The 23437-nt window shown below is 42.0% G+C and overlaps 1 protein-coding gene across 1 annotated transcript in view; it reads right to left on the bottom strand.

Annotated features, from left to right (window-relative positions):
* Positions 1 to 23437, bottom strand: part of GCH1 (GTP cyclohydrolase 1) — a 55984-nt gene that overhangs the window by 14657 nt on the left and 17890 nt on the right. The window contains exons 2-3 of the mRNA XM_063290517.1: positions 21240 to 21349; positions 16822 to 16877 (exon numbers count right to left, since the gene is read on the bottom strand). Coding sequence (XP_063146587.1) covers positions 16822 to 16877; positions 21240 to 21349 — 166 coding nt within the window. The remainder of the gene's footprint in view (positions 1 to 16821; positions 16878 to 21239; positions 21350 to 23437) is intronic.

Raw genomic sequence — 23437 nt, 5'->3', positions numbered from 1 at the left:
GATTGAAAATACCAGGATTTAAGCAGCTAATTAAGCAGTTAAATTAAGCCAATTTAAGCAGTTAAATAATTTAACTTCCACTGATTCCTTTTCAATAAAACTTGATAAACACAATTGTGATTTATGGATGAAAATTTTGCTCAACATTTATTTATATATATATACACAGAGAGAGAGAGAGAGAGAGAGAATGTATATGCTATTTAGCTCAGTAACACTCTGGGCCCAAAACTGGATTTTATCAGCCCAGTTCTAAGCCGAAGTGCAGCCAGTGAGTGCAGAACTGCAGTGAATGCCTTTTTAGCTAGTAAAGCCTTTAAAATGTGTTTCAATGATTTAATCATATCACCAATATTAAAAGAGTGGGAGGAGTTAAATAAAGAAAAAAGTCTCTGGGCATTCAAACTCTAGCCACCTACCCTTTCCCCTTATCTCTTCAGTTCTCTGAGTAAAGCAACTCCAGATCACATTTTCTAACCTTTTATCAAGAAATCCTATCCAGCTCAAAGGAAATTCTTTCTATCAGTTTTTTTTTTCTTGCCAGGCTTACATTCCAAAATCACTGCATTCCTTAAGAGTTTCAATTGTACTTATTTATTTACTTATTAAGAGTATTTTTATACTGCCAGACTCCATGAGGACTAAAATTGTGTTATTTAGAGCAGATTCCTGCATTTGTGATTGCAAGGTGATGAGAAAGTTGAAGCTTACTTGAAAGTTTAGTGTGTGAGTGGGGGGGCAAGGTGAAGAAAAACCCCTGTATGTGCCTCAAACTCATGAAAAAGGGAAATATGCCACCAGACCCTGAACTCGTGGGGTGGAGGATATGGGTGTTAGATAAAGTTATTTAGGTTAGAAATTTGTAGTTAATTGCGTATAAACTGCTGGCTGGCGCCAGCAAAGATATGCTTGAGTAGGATGAGACCCTGAAACAAGTAGGTGATAAGAGTTGCAGGAACATCCTGCTGACATGTAAAATCCAGCAATCAAGGATACTTGTGAAATAAGATTGTGAGCTGAGCCTTCGGAGAGGGGGAGGACAGATAGGGTATAAAAGTTTTGTGTTGTAGAGAGCATTGAGTGCTATGCTGTTGGCTGGCAAACCATGACAGCTGTGCGAGATGTTCCTTTACATTAAACTTCCCTTGAACTTCCCTATTTGGAAGAGATTATCAGATCTTGAGGCTGGTGGGAGCTGTAACATGAGCCGCACAGGAGACCATCCCGAGGACACTGCTAATTAGACCAATCAGCTTTGGATGATAAGAACTGATTGCTTTGAGTGTACTGAATAAAAAAGAGAGCTTACAGTTGCAAGGGGCTCTCATCCCGAGGAACTTGTGTCTGTGCATTCTTCCTATATTCTTCATGAGAGACCACCACATTGTGTTAACTTCATTCAGGGTTCCTTCTTGCACGGAGGGACCCGCCTTTGCAAACGTGTTACAAATAAACTCTTTTCTCTGTATCATCGAACCTTGTGAATTGGAATTCTTTTGGGAGGTTTTCCCGCTGACAATTTGGCGAGCCAGCCAGGAGTCCTGGGAGTAACGTCGGTCTGGAAGGATCAGGGTGGGGTAAGTGGCCACCGCTTCCTGTTGTTGAAGTGGCTTCGCCCAGTCCTCCTGGAGCGACTCCCAGGGCCCCGATTAAACGAGACGGTACAGAGAAAAGAGAGGAGAAAGTCCAACTGCTAGGTGAGCAGTTGGTGGAGTAAGTCCAACCGGTTGGTGGAAGTCCAGCTGCTAGGTGAGCAGTTGGTGGGACCAGTCGTAGGCTCTGACGAGAGCTGGAATAGGTGAGTGCTTGTTCAGAATAACCGGCTGCTGTGTGATCAGTCGGATGGTTGGTTGAGTTGGGACTGTGTGGGTGGTTAAACAGTCGCAGTTCCTGCAGGTAGCCGTGAGAGTCCAGTGCCCCAGGTCGGCTGTAGTGTTCCCTCGGGGACGGGTTAAAGAGGAGTCAGACTTTAAAAAATAGCCAGCATCTGCTGGGAGTCTGATCGAATTTTGCCGCAAAAGGAGAGGGCTTAAAATTCGCATCCAGCGTGGGCTGGAGTCCTCTCACTTGGGGCGAAATCAGTCAGAAGGTCGACCAACCATGGGAAAAGGACAGAGTAAACTACCTAGGAGACTGGAGGGTCCTGGTGCAGTGGCGCCAGGCAGGGGGCCAGATCCGGATGTGCCCCTGGGACAGCTGATTAATCAGTGGAATATGCCTTGGCTGAAGAAATATACTAGGGATTTAAGCAAGTTAAAATTGATTAGGTTGTGTATGAAGCAGTGGCCCACCTATCCATTGGTTAATCCCGAAGCTCCATACTATTGGAACAAAGAGGGAATGACTGATGGATATTGGATCACTCAATAAAAGGACTATATTGTGGAACATGGTCTCACGGACCAGGTGCCTTATGTAGAAGTCTTGGGAAGGGCCAGACCCGCCCACAGGCATTTTTGTAAGTAAAGAGGACAGCAGCGATGAGGAATGCCTAAACTTGTCTCGATGCCATAGGTTGAGGTCGGACTTTAAAACTAGCCAGCGCTTGCTGGGAGGCCGGCCCGGTTTTGCCCCCAACAGTCAGAGGCTTAAAATTGCTGGAAAGCAAATCCAGCGTGGGCTGGAGTACTCTACCTTGGGTGTAAAACAATCAGAAGGTCGAGAGGGGCTAGTGCTGATCAAGGATCAGGGTGAGAGAAGGCAGTAACCAAGATGGGCTGAGGAGAGTATAGAGGATCTCTTAAAAGAAACAGAGAAAAACGTAAGCAGAAGGGCAGGATCATGGTAGCAACAATAAGGGAGGTTATGGAACAAAGGGAACACAGCAGGACGCCGCCACTCAGAGATGAGGAAAGTATAGGTGTGGAAATGGCGGGGAAGAAGAGAACCGGTAGAAATCAATCCTGGGAGTCCTTCAGGACTGTCAGAATTTGTATGAGTATGTGAAAATGTTTTCTGTTTGTAGGTCTTTGTCTGTGTATTGGTATGTATATTTGTTGAGGGAAATGGTGCAGAGTGTGTGTGTGTGCTCATGTGTGTGTGTGTGGCATGGGCATCTGTCCTGAGCTGAGGAGAGAAAGTCTGAAGAGGAAATGAAGGGAGAGAAAAGCTATGTGAGCTTGTCCCTTAAGGAGTTAAATGTGAGCCTGTCCCTTTAAGGAACTGAACTCCTCCACAGTAAAAGGGGGGAATGCTTCAGGTTTTTGGAAATCCATAGCCCTGGCCAGGCTGCGGGTCTTCCAAATTTTTGGCTATGCAATCCCTTTTGTTATTTGCTGTGAATGGAGGGACATGGGATTTGATTGTGTCCTAACAGCCAGGAAACACGCTGAGACAAGGAACTGGTCTCTAATATTTATTGCTAGCACTTAACAGGAATCCTAACAAACTGAAGAAGCGTGGGAAAACCCAGACATATAAACCCCAAGGGTTAAGGCGGTCCCGATCTGTGTCTCTTTGAATGGCTGAACAATTCATCAGTGCTACGCATGCGCTTGACAGTCTGGATGGGAGCTCCCTGCTCGCCATCCTTACTCATGACAGATTGTATCATGTGTTCAGTGCTGTGAGTAGGTGACCAATTTAATTTGTGTGGATGGGAATTGGGTAAAAGTGAATTAAATAAAGTGAAGGAGAAATAAGAATGAACTTGTGATGTTGAGATGACTTGAGAGAAAGAATGCCTATGGGGTGGTACACAATTTTGGAAAAATATGGTTAGAGAGGGGACTAAAGGGAAAGAAGTTTTTAAGGGCTGATTTAGAAGAGATACCTTTAAGTGCAGGAGAAAGATGGTTTGTGGATGGGTCAAGCAAAGTAGAAGAGGGAAAGCGGAAGTCAGGTTTTGCAATTGTTGAAGGGAATGGGGAAGTGATAGAGAAGGGAGCTTTGCCTCCGAGTTGGTCGGCGCAGCGATGTGAACTCTATGCCCTGGCCAGAGCTTTTGGATTGGCTGAGGGAATTGAAATCACCATCTGGACTGATTCGAAGTATGCGTGGGGAGTAGTTCATACTTTCGGGAAGATCTGGCAAGAAAGGGGTTTTATAAAAGCTGATGGGAAACAGGTGGAGCATGTTCAGCAGGTGGAACAAACTTTGGAGATGCTGATGCGACCCCATAAAATTGCAGTAGTTTATATACCAGCTCATCAGAGAGGCCATAGCTCAGAGGTGGTGGGAAATTGGTGGGCAGATAAATGGGCGAAGGAGGCCGCTGGCCAATTGGAATTACAAATGGTGGCGGTGCCAATTTTGGATCCTCCAAAAAAACCCGATCTGGAAACCCACTGAGCAAGGAAAGAAAGAGTTAAAAGAGGAGGGTTGCAGAGAAACAGAGAAAGGATGGCAAACGGAAGGGGGGGTAGAAGTGATATCCCCAGTAAATATGAGAGGGATTTTTGAAAGAGTTCATGATGGAGGGCATTGGGGAACCGATGCTTTGGTAGATGCAGTAAAAGGAAAGTTTTGGAGCTTAACTATATGGGCCATAGCCCATAGTGTGTGTTGGAAGTGCTTAATTTGCTTAAAAGTCAACAAAAAGGCAGCTAGAAAGAGAGGGGAGGGGGGGGCGACCGTTAGCCCCTTGGCCATTTCAAAGGGCACAGGTAGACTATACTGAGCTGCCAGAGAAAGGGGGGTGCTGGCAGAGCCCATAAATGAACAGGGTGTTTGCAGGGCAACCCCAGGAGGAGAGAGAAAAAGAAAGAAAGAAAAGGAAAGATGAAATGCCTTGTTTTTAGCTCAAGGTTTGCGGCCCCAAAGAGGGGGAGGCTGGGGGAGTTCTCGGAAGATTGGGTCAAGGAGGTATTCCTTGGAACGGAGGGCTCGGGAAACAGACAGGCGCGGAAAGGACCTGGAGAGACGCAGGCTCCCTGGGGAGAGGAGTTGAGTTAAATCACAATAGGGCAGTTGAGTGTGGATTGTCTCCAATAGGCATGGGAGCGGCTAGATTCATCTTGATGAGAGCTATCGCCCTGCAATAAAGCATTCCTTTCTCCTGGCTGAGAGGTAGGGAGGAAGAGCTTCTGTGTTCCTGCAGTGCTGTGATGAATTGCATGTGGCAACAGCCTGTTGAGGCATTGGTGTGCGGTTTTCTTTTTGAGAGCATTTGTTTGTCTGAATGTGTGCGTACACGTAAGGTGGAGAAACTGTTTTGAGTTGTGAAAAGAGAGTTGAGAGATTGTGTGAGTCTATTCCTTAGGAGGCTGCAGGTTCTGGCCATGCCTGCATCCACCATTTATTCTGGTTTTGTGTGTGTGTGTTGTGATTTATGTAATTTGAATGCATATGATGGGAAAGTTGAAAAGGTTTGTGTCAATCCTTTCCCATTTGTTTTTTTTGTTCTTTAATTGTTTGAGGAGTATGTGTGTTTCATTATTTGCCCAGTCTCACCCAAACTCCCCCCCCTTACTGTCTGCCTCTTGCCTGCTTGTTACAGGCTTGAGGATCCAAATGAGGGGACAGAAGGGTGACAGAGGGGAGGGGCAATGCTTTTACAGAAGATCCTTTACTCCCCATCTTTTTAGGATTCTTCCTTTTACAATACCTTTACACACCGGGGGCAATCTTTTAATCTTTTAAGTTTCAGAGATGTCTCTTTCCTTCTCATTTCCAAGAAGGAAATGATTATTCCTCTTGTGAAAAGGGGGGGAATGTGGGCAGTTTCAGAGAGGCAATGACTCAGAGAAAGGGGGGGGCACCCCTTTGCTCTCACAGCTCCACTCTGCTCTGCCCCTGGCATTCCAGTTTTAGAAAAGTGTGTGTGTTTTTATAAATTTTATATGGATTAAATTTTAATCACTCCTCAGCATAGCACATGATGATAAAAACAGGAGAGAGAGAGGAAAAAATTTGGACAATGTATGGTTTTAGTAGAGCTTCCATGGACTGGAATGATCTATCTGAATTTTGTTTTCTTTTGGTTTTTTTTCTTTTGTTTTAACAATTTTGGCTATGGAAACAGTCCAAAAACACTAGATAAACTCTTATGTCAATGTTTTTTTTCTAGTTTTACAAGTTTTGATTTTAGAGAAGTTATTGGGGAATTAAAAATTGGCAATTGAAGTATAATATTGTTATTATTGAGAAAAAAATGACTTTTAAGTCATTATATATATATTTTTTAAAATTAGAGGTTTGGCTGTAAAAGTCTTGACCCAATCCTGGGGTTTTTGAAAAAAACAAAACAAAAAAACTTGTTGTTTAAGCAATTGGGTCAGGTGGCGACGAGATGGCCAGCCTACTTACTTAGGGTGGTATTTTGCTAGGGCAGAAAAATTAGTTTTATCCAAAGTAGTGCTTAGATATATCCAAAACTACACCTACCAATCTAGTCACATGGGACAAATGCTTCAGAGACTTGTGTGTTTAGAATCTTTATGTGTCCTGGAATCTTTTTGAAAGCCAAACAGGTGTGTGTGAGAGATGTGGGGTATGCCAAAAGGACAACCCAAAGACCAACCAAGTTCAACTCCAGGGGAACCTCCAAAGGGGGGTGGCCCTAGGGTGAACTGTTTCTTAGAATGGGTGAAAGGCTTTCTTTATAGGCTAAAAAGACACTTGGAGAGGCTAGGACCAAAGGCAGGATCAACATGGACACAGCCTTTTTAGTGACAATACTAAGTCTCTGGATTGCTCCTAAGAAAAGACTAGGAGTCAGTCCATTTGAGATGGGTGACTCTATCTTGGAATTCTTAGTGGAGAAGTAGGAGACATGCATGCCATGGGGAAGAAATTTGTCTGCTAGTATTTGAAACAGTCATCTGCGCAAGTCTTGTCCTTGTCTCCCTATCTACAGGAACACAGAGCCCTACTGTTGGAACAGCAGGCGCATCCTTTTAAGTCTGGAAATCGAGTTAAACCAGATGGAGGGGAGTCGGCAACTGAGTTGGGAGAAACCCTAAAGAAGACACTGGTGTTGCCAAATACTGCTGGACACTGGACTGTGCAGAAAAAGAAAAAAATGCGCCTGAACTTTTGTCTAATACCTTGTAGTTTTGATGACCATAATAGTCCCTGGACCTGGAAAAGAGAGTCACAGGGTTCAAGGGAAGCTTTGAAGATGTACTCAATTTAGAACAATAGGGAATTTATATTTCCATATGAAAAAGTATTAAGAATCAGTTCTGAAATCCAGCCTACCTGTAGTATGGAACTATGGTTAATCCACTGGTTTGGATTTGTTAACCTTATAGGCTGGCGCCTGAGTCACGAGTGGACTGATGACACATCCCGGTTCAAACTTGGAAGGTGACATTTAACTCTGAGGGGGGGGGGGGTTAGGTGGACTATTCACAAGCTGGAAACAAGCTCTGATGATGGGAATTTTAATTTTAGTAGGACTAATGTGTATACCATGCCTCATCCCGCTTATTAGAATTATTGTTCAGAGCACTATTGAAAATATGGCTCCCCAAAAGGTTCTGTACCAGAAGTTGGAGGGGAGTGATCCTGGAAAGTACCAAGAAGAAAGACATATTCTGGAACGACTTGAGTTTGAGGCAATGTTGGAAGAGAAAAAGGGGGGAATTGTGAGTGGGGGGGCAAGGTAAAGAAAAACCCCTGTATGTGCCTCAAACTCATGAAAAAGGGAAATATGCCACCGGACCCTGAACTCGTGGGGTGGAGGATATGGGTGTTAGATAAAGTTATTTAGGTTAGAAATTTGTAGTTAATTGCATATAAACTGCTGGCTGGCGCCAGCAAAGATATGCTTGAGTAGGATGAGACCCTGAAACAAGTAGGTGATAAGAGTTGCAGGAACATCCTGCTGACATGTAAAATCCAGCAATCAAGGATACTTGTGAAATAAGATTGTGAGCTGAGCCCTCGGAGAGGGGGAGGACAGATAGGGTATAAAAGTTTTGTGTTAACTTCATTCAGGGTTCCTTCTTGCACGGAGGGACCCGCCTTTGCAAACGCGTTACAAATAAACTCTTTTCTCTGTATCATCGAACCTTGTGAATTGGAATTCTTTTGGGAGGTTTTCCCGCTGACAAGTGGATTGTGTCACCAAAATGTTTGAGCCTCCCTCCTCTTATTGGCACTTACTATTATTATTGTGACATGCTGTGCTTTTTAGAACTTTGTTGAAAGTTAAAAGTTTTTAAAAGACATGTCGGTATGTTTGGAAACTTAACCATGTTAATATTTCTCCATTTGAAACGCTAACATGATTATTTTGGGAACCAGTTGCTGCCTAATTTGGGTAACACCGCTGTATGATACTGAGGGAGATTAATGTTCTCAGCATAGAAGTTAGAAGAGGGCTCATAGAAGAGGAATGGTCCCCTTCTCCGTCTAGCCCAGCCTCATCCAAACTGACCTTCCCCAGATGTACTGGCACTCCAAGAGTCCCAACACATCTGGAGGGCACCCAGTTGGGAAAGGCTAGGCAACCTTTTCTAAATGATTCTGCTTTCTAATACCACATTCATATGATACATTCTTGTCTTTGTAATCTGAACCCAGGGTTGCCTAGGGTTAGGTTGTGATTAAGACGGTGTCTTAAGACTAAAGAGATTAGGGAAGACCCACAGATCAGCTAGATATGAGCTCACTAATATTCCTAAGGAATATGCAGTGGAGGTGAAGAATAGATTTCAGGGACTGGACTTAGTAGATAGGGTCCCGGAAGAACTCTGGACAGAAGTTCACAGCATTGTTCAGGAGGCGGCAACAAAATACATCCCAAAGAAAGAGAAAATCAAGAAGGCAAAATGGCTGTCTGCTGAGACACTAGAAGTAGCCCAAGAAAGAAGGAAAGCAAAAGGCAACAGTGATAGGGGGAGATATGCCCAATTAAATGCAAAATTCCAGAGGTTAGCCAGAAGAGATAAGGAATTATTTTTAAACAAGCAATGTGCGGAAGTGGAAGAAGACAATAGAATAGGAAGGACAAGAGACCTCTTCCAGAAAATTAGAAACATCGGAGGTAAATTCCAGGCCAAAATGGGTATGATCAAAAACAAAGATGGCAAGGACCTAACAGAAGAAGAAGAGATCAAGAAAAGGTGGCAAGAATATACAGAAGACCTGTATAGGAAGGATAACAGTATTGGGGATAGCTTTGACGGTGTGGTCAGTGAGCTAGAGCCAGACATCCTGAAGAGTGAGGTTGAATGGGCCTTAAGAAGCATTGCTAATAACAAGGCAGCAGGAGATGACGGCATCCCAGCTGAACTGTTCAAAATCTTGCGAGATGATGCTGTCAAGGTAATGCATGCTATATGCCAGCAAATTTGGAAAACACAAGAATGGCCATCAGACTGGAAAAAAACAACTTATATCCCCATACCAAAAAAGGGAAACACTAAAGAATGTTCAAACTATCGAACAGTGGCACTCATTTCACATGCCAGTAAGGTAATGCTCAAGATCCTGCAAGGTAGACTTCAGCAATTCATGGAGCGAGAATTGCCAGATGTACAAGCTGGGTTTAGAAAAGGCAGAGGAACTAGGGACCAAATTGCCAATATCCACTGGATAATGGAAAAAGCCAGGGAGTTTCAGAAAAACATCTATTTCTGTTTTATTGACTATTCTAAAGCCTTTGACTGTGTGGACCATAACAAACTGTGGCAAGTTCTTAGTGGTATGGGGATACCAAGTCATCTTATATGCCTCCTGAAGAATCTGTATAACGACCAGGTAGCGACAGTAAGAACAGACCACGGAACAACGGACTGGTTTAAGATTGGGAAAGGAGTACGGCAGGGCTGTATACTCTCACCCTACCTATTCAACTTGTACGCAGAACACATCATGCGACATGCTGGGCTTGAGGAATCCAAGGCTGGAGTTAAAATCGCTGGAAGAAACATTAACAATCTCAGATATGCAGATGATACCACTTTGATGGCTGAAAGCGAAGAGGAACGATGAAGGTGAAAGAAGAAAGTGCAAAAGCTGGCTTGCAGCTAAACCTCAAAAAAACCAAGATTATGGCAACCAGCTTGATTGATAACTGGCAAATAGAGGGAGAAAATGTAGAAGCAGTGAAAGACTTTGTATTTCTAGGTGCGAAGATTACTGCAGATGCTGACTGTAGTCAGGAAATCAGAAGACGCTTAATCCTTGGGAGAAGAGCAATGACCAATCTTGATAAAACAGTTAAGAGCAGAGACATCACACTGACAACAAAGGTCCGCATAGTTAAAGCAATGGTGTTCCCCGTAGTAACATATGGCTGCGAGAGCTGGACCATAAGGAAGGCTGAGAGAAGGAAGATCGATGCTTTTGAACTGTGGTGTTGGAGGAAAATTCTGAGAGTGCCTTGGACTGCAAGAAGATCAAACCAGTCCATCCTCCAGGAAATTAAGCCAGACTGCTCACTTGAGGGAACGATATTAAAGGCAAAACTGAAATACTTTGGCCACATAATGAGAAGACAGGACAGCCTGGAGAAGATGTTGATGCTAGGGAGAGCGGAGGGCAAAAGGAAGAGGGGCCGACCAAGGGCAAGGTGGATGGATGATATTCTAGAGGTGATGGATTCGTCCCTGGGGGAGCTGGGGGTGTTGACGACCGACAGGAAGCTCTGGCGTGGGCTGGTCCATGAAGTCACGAAGAGTCGGAAGCGACTAAACGAATAAACAACAACAAGACGGTGTATTTTACCTACAGTCTAAAACTGTGTGTTTTAGGTTACACCCCTCAGCCATAGTGCGACCTAGGAACCCCAATCTATGGCTTGGTGGTCCCCAACAGCTGCCACCATTCTGCGAAGGACAGATATGGGTAGGTAGTGCAACTGCCAAGATGGGCACTGACAGCAGTGTCCCAGCAGCTCCAGCAGCCTTTTCACCAACTTCACTTCCACAACAAAAAGACCAAAAAAACAGGGTCAGTGAAGAAGAAGTTCACATGTATTGCTCACCAGCTTGTTTGTGTAGCTGTGCTTTTTTTCCCCTCACAATACTGTAAACTGCCCTTTTAATGGATTCAGGGTTCATTATTCCCAAATGTTATTCCCAAATAGAAGGGATATCCAGCCAGACGTTTTGTCTGTTGTTTTTATTGTAGGCTTTTTTTTTTAGTTAAAGGAAAAACAACAACTTCAACCAGGAAAGGGTAGGTAAATAAATAAATGAACTACCTGGCCTTGCAGGTGGGGATCAAGTATGCTCTATGTTTAATTGTCAGTGGAGCTGACAATTAAACTAATTAAACTAACCAGAGTTAGTTTCCTGAGCCAATGCATATACAGCCTACGTCATCAGCTGTCACCACCACAATTTGTAGCAGCCATTTCCAAGTATTTATTTATTCTTGTGTGGAGAAACCTATCCTTTTTTTACCTCCTCCAGATATGCTGCCAGTCAGTTCTACCGACTGGCCCAACGTTCCTTCCATGTCTCCCAGCCTTTGGGGAGAGATGGCCTTTTGGAATTGTCCACCAAATTGGCGGGCAGAGAAATTCTCCAGCAACAGGACTTCCTCTCAGCAGCTCTGCTGAAAACAACCGGTAAAGGAATTCCCCATTTCATGGTTGTGCTGACACTGACGGATTTTGAGATCTCTTGGCTGTACTTATATTTAATTTTTTGTTTTGTTTTAATGGTTTGACTGTTTTTTATTATTGTTAGCCACCCAGAGTCACAGGTCTGAGATGGGCAGCTATATAACTTAAACAAAGAAAGAAAGAAAGAAAGAAAGAAAGAAAGAAAGAAAGAAAGAAAGAAAGAAAGAAAGAAAGAAAGAAAGAAAGAGAAAGAAAGAAATTCCTCATAATCCACACAGAGGGGGCAGTAAGCAACTGGGGAGAGGATTGTTTTGTGAAAAACAGGACATTCACACATATCTCCTGGCTACCTCATCACTCAGTAAGTGCAAGAACAGCGTATTCTCTAACCATTTCTTCAAAATCCTCTCTGCTTTGAAAGAATTTCCAAAGCGGACTCCAAAAGCAACTGGCAGAAGAAACACAGGGGAATTTCTTCGCCTGGCAGTATCTTTTTCTCCATGTATCCCTTTTCTTTACTCCATATGTAATTGCACATGCCTCTAAAATTTTAACGATTTGTAAATTGCGCAGAGTACCACACGTATAAATTTAATAAATGATTGTGGTGGTGGTGGTTGTACAGCTGCACTTTAGTTTGCTAGAAGCTTTAAAACCATCAAACAGTGTCATATTCCCTCAGAGGGGAGTTGCTCTAGTCCCTTTCACGTGGTTTTGTGAGCTCTACAGTTTCGTTCTAAGGATGGGGCAGCCCTGAGTAAAAATGAAATTGGTGGCATGCAAATGGGGTAGAGAACTAAATCAATAAAAATACACTTGCACCATTCCTATAAAAGCACGGTACAGTCGGCTACTCCATTTTCCCACCCCTAACCTCATCTTTGCCTTATCACTCCCATTTCCTCCCACAAAGAGCAGGATTCCGGGATGCACAGAAGCTACCTAGGTTTAGCAGATTGGTTCCCGCTAAGAGCCAGCCCAGTTCCTGTGTGCCCTCCTCCCTCTGCTACTCTGTGCAAGAGGAGAAGACAAAGTCCAGGATGGAAACACACTGCCGACCTACACGAAATCCAGTACACTTTCAGCCTATTTCACAATTACAACACCAGTGATAAAGTTCACACAGCGTCTTAAATCCTAGCTCTGGGCTAATAAAACACAATTCCTCTAATCACATAGCATATTATTGCCATTATGGCTCAGCTTGCTAGTCTGGTTTACTCAACATGCTATGACAATGGCTATAACCTCCCAGGCCACAAACTACCCAACCTCATTTTAACTTAACGTAGAGCGTTGTGCAAACCCATCCCTTTACTTAGGGTTTGTATATATGCTGTCCTTCCAACTCCTCGCTTAATCCAATAATAGAATATTTAGCTTAAAGTCAAAGTAACAGGAGGGGAATGGAGGAATGGTCAGAGGACCAGGGCTGGAAAGAGAATATTTAACACTCTCTCAACAGAGGTTTCCTAGCCAGACTTCCCTATTATATCCACTACTTGCCCTGCACTGGAAAATGTACCTCCGTATCTCAGTGGTGCCTAAATGTTCTTCCATATGGGACAAAAAGGGAATTTCAGCTAGAGAAAATATTGCTGGGGAAAATTAAATGTTATCTCTCATAGTATCACTTCCTCAATCCCATCATCCCCAATTGCTTAAAATAAAAATAATTCTAGGCATAGCCCATATACACATGCTGAATGTTAAATTTACCAGCTTCTCACCTAGTTGTGTTTTCAGTTAGCTGGGCTAATCACAGTATCTAGTTCTCTAGTGAAACGCGGAGGCATGGACTTTAACTCAGCTTAAACAAAACCAGTTTAAAGCTTGCAGCTCTGTACGCTGCGTTCCCCTGGGCATTTGCTTTTTACAGCATCTATGATGGCCAGCAACCTGTTATTCAATAGTAAAAGGCTGTCACCCTCAAGGAATCTGACTGGAACAGCAATTCAGGGTCAAAATAGATGGGATTGTGAGGGAGTCATAATGGGACCTCTGTTTTCTTATTAATGCAAAACAATGGTATTCTGGGATAGGGGGAAAATAAGATCAATTAGCCTCTAGTAGAATGGCCTTTCTATGTCGGGGGAGAAGGGAATCTGAGATTGTCCTTAAATCTGCCCCTTTTTCTTCTGCGGAAGAAGTCGGTATCTTATTGGAGGAGATCCAAAAAAAAACCCTATAAAATCTCTGGCCAAATTTCCTACAACCGTAGCAAAAGGGTCCTATTCCCTCCTTGATCACCCACCTAGATATACAATCTGCTCACTCCATAGTGGTGGATCTGCAGCCTGTCTTGTCTCTAAGACATGCACCCAGTGTGGTGTTGTGGTTAAGGTGCTGGACTAGGAGTAAGGAGACCCAGTTCTAGTTCATCCTCAGCCACAAAACCTCACTGTGTGACTCTCTCTCAACCCAATCTACTCAGAGGGTTGTAGTTATGGGAAGGAAATAGGTATTGTAGTTAAGTACTGTAGGAAAGTTAACTTTCCAATAAAATGCCCAATGTTCTGATTAAAATGTGGTTTTGCCTCCAAGCTATATGGTATTTATGAGACAGATAAATACTTCCAAAAAAGTGAATCATAACTGCTTATGCTCATATAAAGTTCTTGATCCCTGCAGGATACCACAAAACACGTAAGGTCAAATTTAACTGAGATGATTAAAACAGAAGGTCATTGTAGAGAGAAAACAAATTTTATCAGACCAAACTGTGAATGGAGGATTTAGTGTTTCAAAAATGGCTTTCTCCCTTATCATCCAGATGCTGAGAAAAATTATCTTGTATTCTTCTATAAGAACTATTTTAACTTCCATTTTAAACCTATCCACCTACTTTTATAAGCAATCCCCATGTCCAAACAGAAGAGTTAAAATAACCTCTGAAATGCAAAGAATTTCTGCAATTCAGGGTTGACAATACTGGACCGGATAGTATGATCAATAGTATGAATTGGCATAAGGTAGCTTCTTACTTTCCTAAACTGATAACCAACCATGTAGGATGTTTCTCATTACAACTCTTCCTCCTTGAGTTAATCATTACCTATTTAGCATGACCTAAAGGGGGAAAAGAAAGCATGGTCAATTTAGCTCCATTTTAGGTATCTGGACCAATATAGCTGGAGCTATTTACCCTAAACAAAGTAAAACCAAATCTGGGTCACACCAGTTAAAGCTCTATCTCTACCATTTCCAAGGCCTTAAACAAGTCACTCTCCCATAAAGACTAGGAAGGCTCTGGTACCTCAGATGTGATCCCTCTCTGATGTGAAATCATGGCAATGGTTATTACATATATAGCCTTCAAGTTGGTCTTGACTTCTGGAAACCGCATGGACAAATCCATACAGATTTTTTGACATTTTAAGAAGTGGTTTGCCATTGCCTTCTTCCAGGACTGAGAGAGAGTGACTGGCCCAAGGGCACCCAGACTTTTATGCGTAATGCAGAACTAGAACTCACAGCCTCTCAGTTTCTTGCCTGCTGCCTTTAACCACTGCAACAAACTGACTCTTTGATGATTATTACCCAGATCACTGCTGTTTAGTGGCATGGGTTATGCAAAGAGAGAGGTAGAGAGAGATCACAGTATTCCATTGGTTTGAGAACACATCAGGTTTTGTGTAGCATATTGAGGGCCATACTGCAAAATTAGGTGGAACCAAGATCCATTTGGGGAGGAAGTTTCAGGGTTTTAAAGGATGAAATGGGTATCACAAGCCAATAGCTTGGCCTCAATTACTCCTGGTTGGCTCTGGGAGTCACAAAAGGCATGCTGATGGGCTGTTTGTGGTTCCAGACACCCTTTTTGTACCTTTAATATAAAGAAGGGCCTGCTGCATGACATGAAAGGGTGCTGTTCTCACAGTTAACCACCAAATGTGGAGAGAAAGCCCACAAGCAGAATTCAAGGGCAAAAACACCATTACTACTTGTACTCCTGACAACAATATTGCAAAAAATTTTAGTACTGGAACTAATATTTAGCCATTTTCCCATTTTATTATTTCTGTAAAATACACACCAGTCTTACTATACATCTCCAGGTGGTAAATAACATTAGAATGTATTTTATACTGTACTTTTAAAATGCACAGTACAATTGTAGCAGGGAGTGGAACCGCTCCAACTCAAGCCCATGGCTGCAACCTTTCTTCTTAGTTACCTGGCCCCCCAGCTCCTTCTTCCTCAGCCAGGTGCCAACCAAAGGTTTTCTGCCCAGGGGAACATCCTTTTCTCCTTAAGCTTCTATCTGTGGTGGGAGGGGAGGGGAAGGGATTCCTCCTCTCCAGGGTAAACAGCAATGTATCCTATTGTATTATATTATCAGGCTTGAGAGTCAAACCTGAGGGCTGGGCTTTCCCATGTGTAGCCCTTAAAGGTACTAGCCCTCAATGAACAATTCTAATAGAGCTGAAATCTGAAACCCACACATGATCAGAAATACAACAGCTACTTAGTCACAGCTCTTCAGTTCCCCAGAGCCCAATCTGATCTGTCTTGTTAGCATCTCTATCAACCATCTTCCACCATTGATGGTCCAAAACACCAACCCTCCTTGCTCTCTTTTACATTATGACCCTTCCCTCATCTTTCTGGTGAGAAGAGGGAACTGCAACTTTTTATTGGCAATCATCCACAATCACAATATTTAAAATGTATTAAAACATGTAAACCATGGCTATAAGTAGTAGAGCAGTACCACTGAGCTTCTTTGCACAATCTGTGTAGTATCACGGTGGCTTTCCCCCAAGTTAAAAGAAAAAGTGAACTCTGGTCATTTTTCCCACCTTTTCTGCACTCAAAATGTCTACAAGGAATCTTGCAGACATTTGTATAGCTTACTGAAACCTAAAGAACAACTGCATTAAATTGCTGAACATTCTGCATCCAAGAGAATCTGGGAGTCATTTCCATCATATTATCAGTGTTTCTCAACCTTGGCAACTTGAAGATGCATGGACTTCGACTCCCAGAATTTCCCAGCCAGCATGGTTGGCTGGGGAATTCTGGGAGTCGAAGTCCACACATCTTCAAACTGCCAAGGTTAAAAAACACTGATCTCTATCTCTATCTCCTTCAAGTCAATCTTGACTCCTGGTGCCTATATGGACAAGTTCATGCACTTTTCTTGGCAATATTTTTGGAAGTGAGTTGCTGTTGCCATTACCTTTGTCTTAGGGCTGAAAGAAAGTGAGTGTCACCCAGCTGGCTTTGTGCCTAAGGCAGGACTAGAACTCACCATCTCCTGCTTTCTAGTCCAGTGCTTTTAACCACACCATACTAGTTTTACTTTGGTGACCTGCAGTTAAATAACTTACATTACTTTAACTACTTGTTGTTCTTACCTTGCAAGCTTGCTGAGCCCAAGGACTTGTTTGTTGGGAAGGTAACCTATATGCACCTAGGCAGAAGGAGAACAAGTCATTAAACAAAGTTCAGGACTTTTTGACCTGGGAGATTCATGCATGTCACCCATGCCATGTCACGCATGACCAGAAAGTGATTTTTTAAAAATCTGTGAGTGGAGCAAACAGGCATGCAGTTGCATAAGTCTTAAAAGGTCAAGGATAAAGAGAAATCCAACATGCTTGTGAACATACTTCCCATTTTTTTCTTTCTTTCCTGTAAAGAACAGAAGAAGCAATCAGAAATCTTTCAAAGTTCAATATTTATTAAGCTTGCTGAAAAGTCTAAGAATGGCTACATAAGTTATACAGATAACAGTGAGAGTACGGAAAGTTTTCCTAAATTGAGATCAATCTGTTGAAAATTTGCTACTCCAGATATAAGCTGGATTGCCTAGCTAGGTTGCGTGGATTTGAAAAGATTCCCCTTTGAAAGGAATGGAGAGGGGAAAAAAGAGAAAAGTAAAGGCAGGTAAAAAATCATTCTCACTGTGCTACAGTAGCCAGGGGCGTTTTCAAATGGGTCTCTTGTGACCTGGAAGAAGTCAAAGCTCATGTCTGTGATGATCAAATTTAATACAGAGATGTCTGCCCCCAAGGCCTGGCCCCAGGGGCACTTCACAAAGAGCTTTGAAATGAAATGTCAGAAACGATTAGGACAAAAGTCTAGGCCAGGAGATCGAACTGGCTTTCCAAGCAGGAAACTGATGGGGCTATTGCTAAAGAAAGGTGGAAATTTTGCTCAGTGGATTTGCTGTGGATGTTGGAAAGCCTTTGACCCCACTACATCCCACTCATTCCCTAAAAGCCTATAGAATACAACAAGCAAATTGGAAATCCACCCTTGTTTCTTTTTTGTCAACTTTGTGAAACTCCAGGTCTTTGTAAACCTGAATCTTTCAACCTTTGCAAACCTTTATTAAATTAAAATGAACACATCAGTATATATAAAAGGCATAGAAGCAAAACATTTACTTGGTGTTTCTTCTTTCCAGGAAATTTTGGGACAGTCCATAACATAACAACATAACATCAAAACATAACATAACATTACTCTGTACCAGATCAGATTCAGTTTTCATGTCTGAAGGGACTCCCTTCTAACAATGTAATCAGGTACAGACTTGAGTCTGACATCAGCTACATCTTTCCTTCCCCCTTCCTTTTTTTTTCCTAGCCAGTTTCTCTGATGAAGAATAATAGAAATTCTAAAGCTTGCATTCCACAACATTTCCTATATACTGTATATATATAAATACACACCCATCTAATACTTTTCAAGGTGAGCAACATTATGCAAATCACAAAAAAAGACTAAGAAGTGGTCAGAAAAAAAAGCTAAAGCAAGAAGAAAAGGAAAGAAAATCTAATTTATATCAGCACCATTCACTACACTTCCTCATACCTCTAGCCTCACAAACCATCCTTGTTTCCATCACACTCCAAATCCACATTCATATACAGGTAGTCCTTGTTCAGTGACCACTCATTCAGTGACCATTTGATGGTGCTGAACTACGACCATTCCTCGTAGCTGCAGCCATCACAGTGTCCCTGTGTTCACTTGATCATGATTTGGGCACTTGGCAACCAGCTTGCAATTATGATGGTCACAACGTCTCAGTCATGTGATCACTGTTTGCGACCTTCACTACCGGCTTCTGACAAGCAAAGTCAATGGGGAAGCTGACAGGAGATCGCAAATGGTGATCACATGACCACAGGATGCTGTGACCATATGGGATTTGCCTAACAATAGCAGCTGGGACTGCCACAACCACTGTTGTAAGTCGGTGCGGTCATGTGACATCACGCTATACAACCCTGTCACTTAGTGACCAAGTTACTGGTCCCAATTACCAATTAAGCGAGGACTACCCTGTATTGCCTTTTGTTCTTTAAATTTCTCACTTCTCTCTTATTCAGTGTCTCATCAACTCCATCCAACCACAACTTTTTCAATCTTTCCCTTCCTCTCAGCTCATTCACTTTTCTTTCACATATTTGTTTTGTGACCAGATTTGCTCAACATATTTTTGTCTTTGTCACTCACTTTTGTATCCAATCCATGTTCCTTCAGCACCCATTCATTTACAGTGGTATTTCTTCCTGTTTTGCTACACAAACACACCTCTTAACTAAGCCACTCCCACTGCATTCAACTTACTTTTCAAGGATTGCTGGTCAACGTTGGTGGTTGCTGATCAGAAGGATTTTTTCTAGGCACACAGTTGGGGTACTTGTTAACCCTACATTCCCTCTGAGTGCTCAAGTTTAAGTGTGGTGGTGAGGGACATTTAAGTTACCAGCTTCATCCCCACTTGGATAGGCCTCTGTGATTCATGCTCCTGAATAAATTACAGTATTGTAATGCACTTTTGTGGATATGCTTTTGAAGGAAACGTGGAAGTTACAGTGGGGGCAGAAGGCAGTGGCCATCATAAGCATCAATGGAGTGAGGTGGGTGGGAACAGGAAGCAAATGACAACACATGCATAACGATTCCATGGAAATGCTGAAACTTATGTAATCACATAAATAAAATACTTGCATCACATGTTGGGACACAAGCACCTAAGGTCAGTATTTGCACAATGGCATCATTGAACACATTTCATCATTTCAGCAGCATCATGCCTTGGCTGATGGCCTGGCTTCTATGGAGTATCTCTCCCTGGAAGTACATAAAATCATCCTGGCTCAGCTTCAAAATGCTTGTTTTAACATTTCTGATATCGCTAACTGGGAGTTGTACTCATCAACTAAGGGTCAGCTGGAATCATCTAAGACCAAGATTTGATCTCTATCAGCCCCAATGCTATGGAATTCTCTCCCCACTGATTACAGTCTTCATACTCTCTGATCACTTTTAAATATAACTTGAAAAAAATATCTTCATAAGCTGGTATTTCCTTGCTTAAGCACACATTATGTCATATACTAATGGCTGCTTTAATATCATGATGTAAGGTTTTATTGTAACATAATTATTTTGCTACATGATTCATATGTTTGTTTATTTTAACTAAAAGTATTATTGCCAAAATAAGTGTAAGTGACTACCGGCAGGCTTTGCCAGGAGCATGCAAGCCAAAATTTGAAAAATAAAGAAATTCATCCATCCATTTTAAGTATTATATGCATATATGCTATATGCAGCTCTCACTCCCATTTCAGTCAGCTTAATAGAAGTATTGTTCCTTTGGGTTTGGGATTATTTTTTTCTCATGGCCAACATGGCTACTCTTCTTTATTAAGAAAGTAAATTATATTTATATTTTTATTGTATTTTTAATTGTAATGGTTTTATATTTTAATTTTGTTTTATTGTAAGCTGCCCAGAGTCCCCCTGTTGGGGAGAGATGGGCGGTGAATAAATTTAGAAATAAATACATAAAAATAAATAAATACATGTGATTGCAATTCTCATTATTTATTGTAGCAACATAATGCGATTCTCCCAGCTCTGGCTTCTACTTTGTTTTTATTTGTTGAAGGTACAAAAGAAACTCAGCACTGCTAAATCTTCCCACTTACACTGAATAGGCAGACAGGCAGGCAGTTCAATGTGAAGTTGAATGAGAAGGGCAAAAATTGAGATAAAGCCAAGATGAATGTACCTATTAGCACTGAGTAATGACCTATAAAACGACTGTTCCAGCAGAGCAAACAAAGTGACATCAATTTTTTAACTGATTCATTCACCCTTCGTCTCCCAACAGCCATGCCTCCCTCTTCTTTGAGTCACAGGATACAATCAAAATGACCAATGCACAGAACACACAAACTGCACTTATTCCACAAAAACCCACACGTAGTAAATGGACAAGGGAAACAAGCATTACACATCCATTCTTAGCCGTAACTAGACTCTCTATTTATTAAACTATACATGTGTACATGTGGTCATTTTAAAACGCTTTGCTGCCTGAGTAAATAATCCTTTGATGTCACCTAAATCAAGGTGCAGAGCTGTGACAACTGGTATTTAGAGACATGAGGCTCTAAATGCCATGAACACCTCTTCCCACTTTTTGAAATACATATTAAAAAAATTGAATAGCAACAAATTAAATAACGGACTGGGTTGCCTATTCATGACTCCCCAAAAGCTGCAGCTTGTAACAGTACCTTGTTCTGCTAATAGTTGGGCTTCTCTGGTCCACCTTGCATTTCATACCTTGTTTGATGGCCCTAATGTCTGACCACGGTTGCTGTGTATGCAGAGATACATTGCCTTTAAAAACATTTCTGATAATTTGCAAAATTCATCCCAAATAGTTTTGCAAATCAAGCATCTAAGAATGACTGGCCTATTGATTCTACTTTATAGCAGAGAAAAAGAAATTAAAGTTTACCTTTCCAACAAATGGAACCAGGTGATGTTCACACATTGAAAACATATCTATATCCTTCACAATCACCATTTCATCGTGGTCTTCATCAAATATGGCATCATTGAGTACATCTGAAATCAAGCAGGCACATACAAAGTAACTATTACATTACCTGTCACTTTCCTTCTATGTTGTTTTATTTGAATGTGTAAGCTACAGCATTATCCAAAAAATGGATCTCAAAGAGTTATGCATTAAAATGGGAAATCAACAAAATTAAAAATATAAAGCGCAAATTCATCATTCAGACACGAACAATTAGTCACCTGACAAATTGTCACAATTTACAGTACCTCAGCAAACAGAAGTTTAAGCTTAGCACCAACACCAATATAATGTTGGAGCCATGTGTATCCATGCGGGGTGGCCTTCCAAATTGCAATGCTAGTTACAGTACTAAGAACAGACATTCTCAAAGCAGTTTTGGAGTGGTACTTAGACATTCTTACCCACATCAGCTGCTGAAAGCTGTTTGAAGTTCCTTTGTTCACGGTGATACTTGAACATCTGCGACAGAGTATCCTAGGCAGTTTAAATGTTCTCCTACTGTTTTCTTGTTGTTATTATTTTTTAAAAAGCCAAATACCGGTGATGCAAGTTGTTCTTTTGTACATAGAGCATCTAGTTTGTCTTATCTGTAAATTTAACTACATTTCATCCATTTCCATTTCCTTGGACCAGCCTGTTTAAAATTCTACCACCTCCAAATTGTGGCAGGACACACATATACACATACACTTTTACAGTGTTGCTTAAAAGTTTGCGAACCCTTTTGAATTTTCAGTATTTCTGTATAAATATGACCTAAAATGTGTGTAGCTTTGGATCATTTTCCTCAATAAATACATAAACAAGTATAATGTTGTTGACTTATTGGACTGGGTTCTCTTTATCTAGTTTCAGGACTTGTGTGGAGAACAAGTCACACTTCAAGTCATATTTATGCAGAAATATCGAACATTCAGAAGGATTCATAAACTAAGAACCACTGTATGGATCGAATGAAATAGCTAAATCTTATGTATAGATATAGATAGAGATATAGAGATATGCATGCAGCTGGATAGCATAGTGGTTAGAACGCCACCTTTGGAGCGGGAGACCGCGGTTCAAATCCTGGCTGTACCTACCTTACCAGTAGGGGTCCTTGGGCAAACACCCCCTAACGCCTCACCTGCCTACCTCAAATATGAGAGTTACATGAATTAAGAGAGTCATACCAGCTCGGACATCGCCCGGATTAACAAGGTCCATGTCAGATGTTGGGGAACCAGGACAATCTGATAAGTGGGCTACTGGAACAAACCATACATGGACAAGACAAGAGAACCTGGAATTGATGGAATGTACTACAACAGCAGAGGGAACTATGGATGGACAGAAGACCTGCATTCACACTAACTGAGAAACACTATTACCCAATGCTTCAACATAGTGAAGAGGAAGCTGTTCTCACACTTGAGACAGACCAACTACACATTACATCCCAGACTCAAGAAGACCCGGAAGAACAACTGGAGGTCCAGCCAACACCTGAAGCTGGAACTTCACTGCCACCTGCTCCATTTCAGAACACACCAGCTGATATGAGGCAAAAGATTATGGATAAACTAGCTACAGTCAACTCTCAAGACCGATTACCAAAGCTCAGTGGAGAAGTACCATCAGATAGTATCCTAGAAGATGCCAACAGAGCCTTCATGACAATCCCTACTACTGCTATAATTCAAACCAATGAACTAGTTACGCTACAGCCGCTGTAATCCTGGAGATGCTTGGCTACATGATCAAGAAGAACAGCAGTATGTACCCCCTCTGGAAAATGAGGTTGGAGGGTAAGATCAAGGCAACTCGGAGAGAAGTTAGTCAGCTGGTGGAACTACAGCAGGGTGTGGAGATTAACAATAAGACTCGGCTACTGAAAAAATAAAAGGGCCTGGCTCCATCTGAAGCCCTAGAGACTGCTTAACAAAGGCTCACAGTACTGGCTACCAGGCTAAGGAGATACACTAGAGAAGCAGAGGCCAAGAAGATAAATGCCCTGTCTCCAAAGAACCATCCAACATGTACGCTCAATTGCAGTGCAACAACACAGTAACAGCAGAGCCACCAACAGCAGAAACTGAACAGTACTGGAAGAACATATGGGAGAAAGAGAA

The sequence above is a fragment of the Candoia aspera genome, chromosome 1 (assembly GCF_035149785.1).
Source record: "Candoia aspera isolate rCanAsp1 chromosome 1, rCanAsp1.hap2, whole genome shotgun sequence".
Lineage (NCBI taxonomy): Eukaryota > Metazoa > Chordata > Lepidosauria > Squamata > Boidae > Candoia > Candoia aspera.
This window is presented reverse-complemented; position numbering and strand designations above follow the sequence as displayed.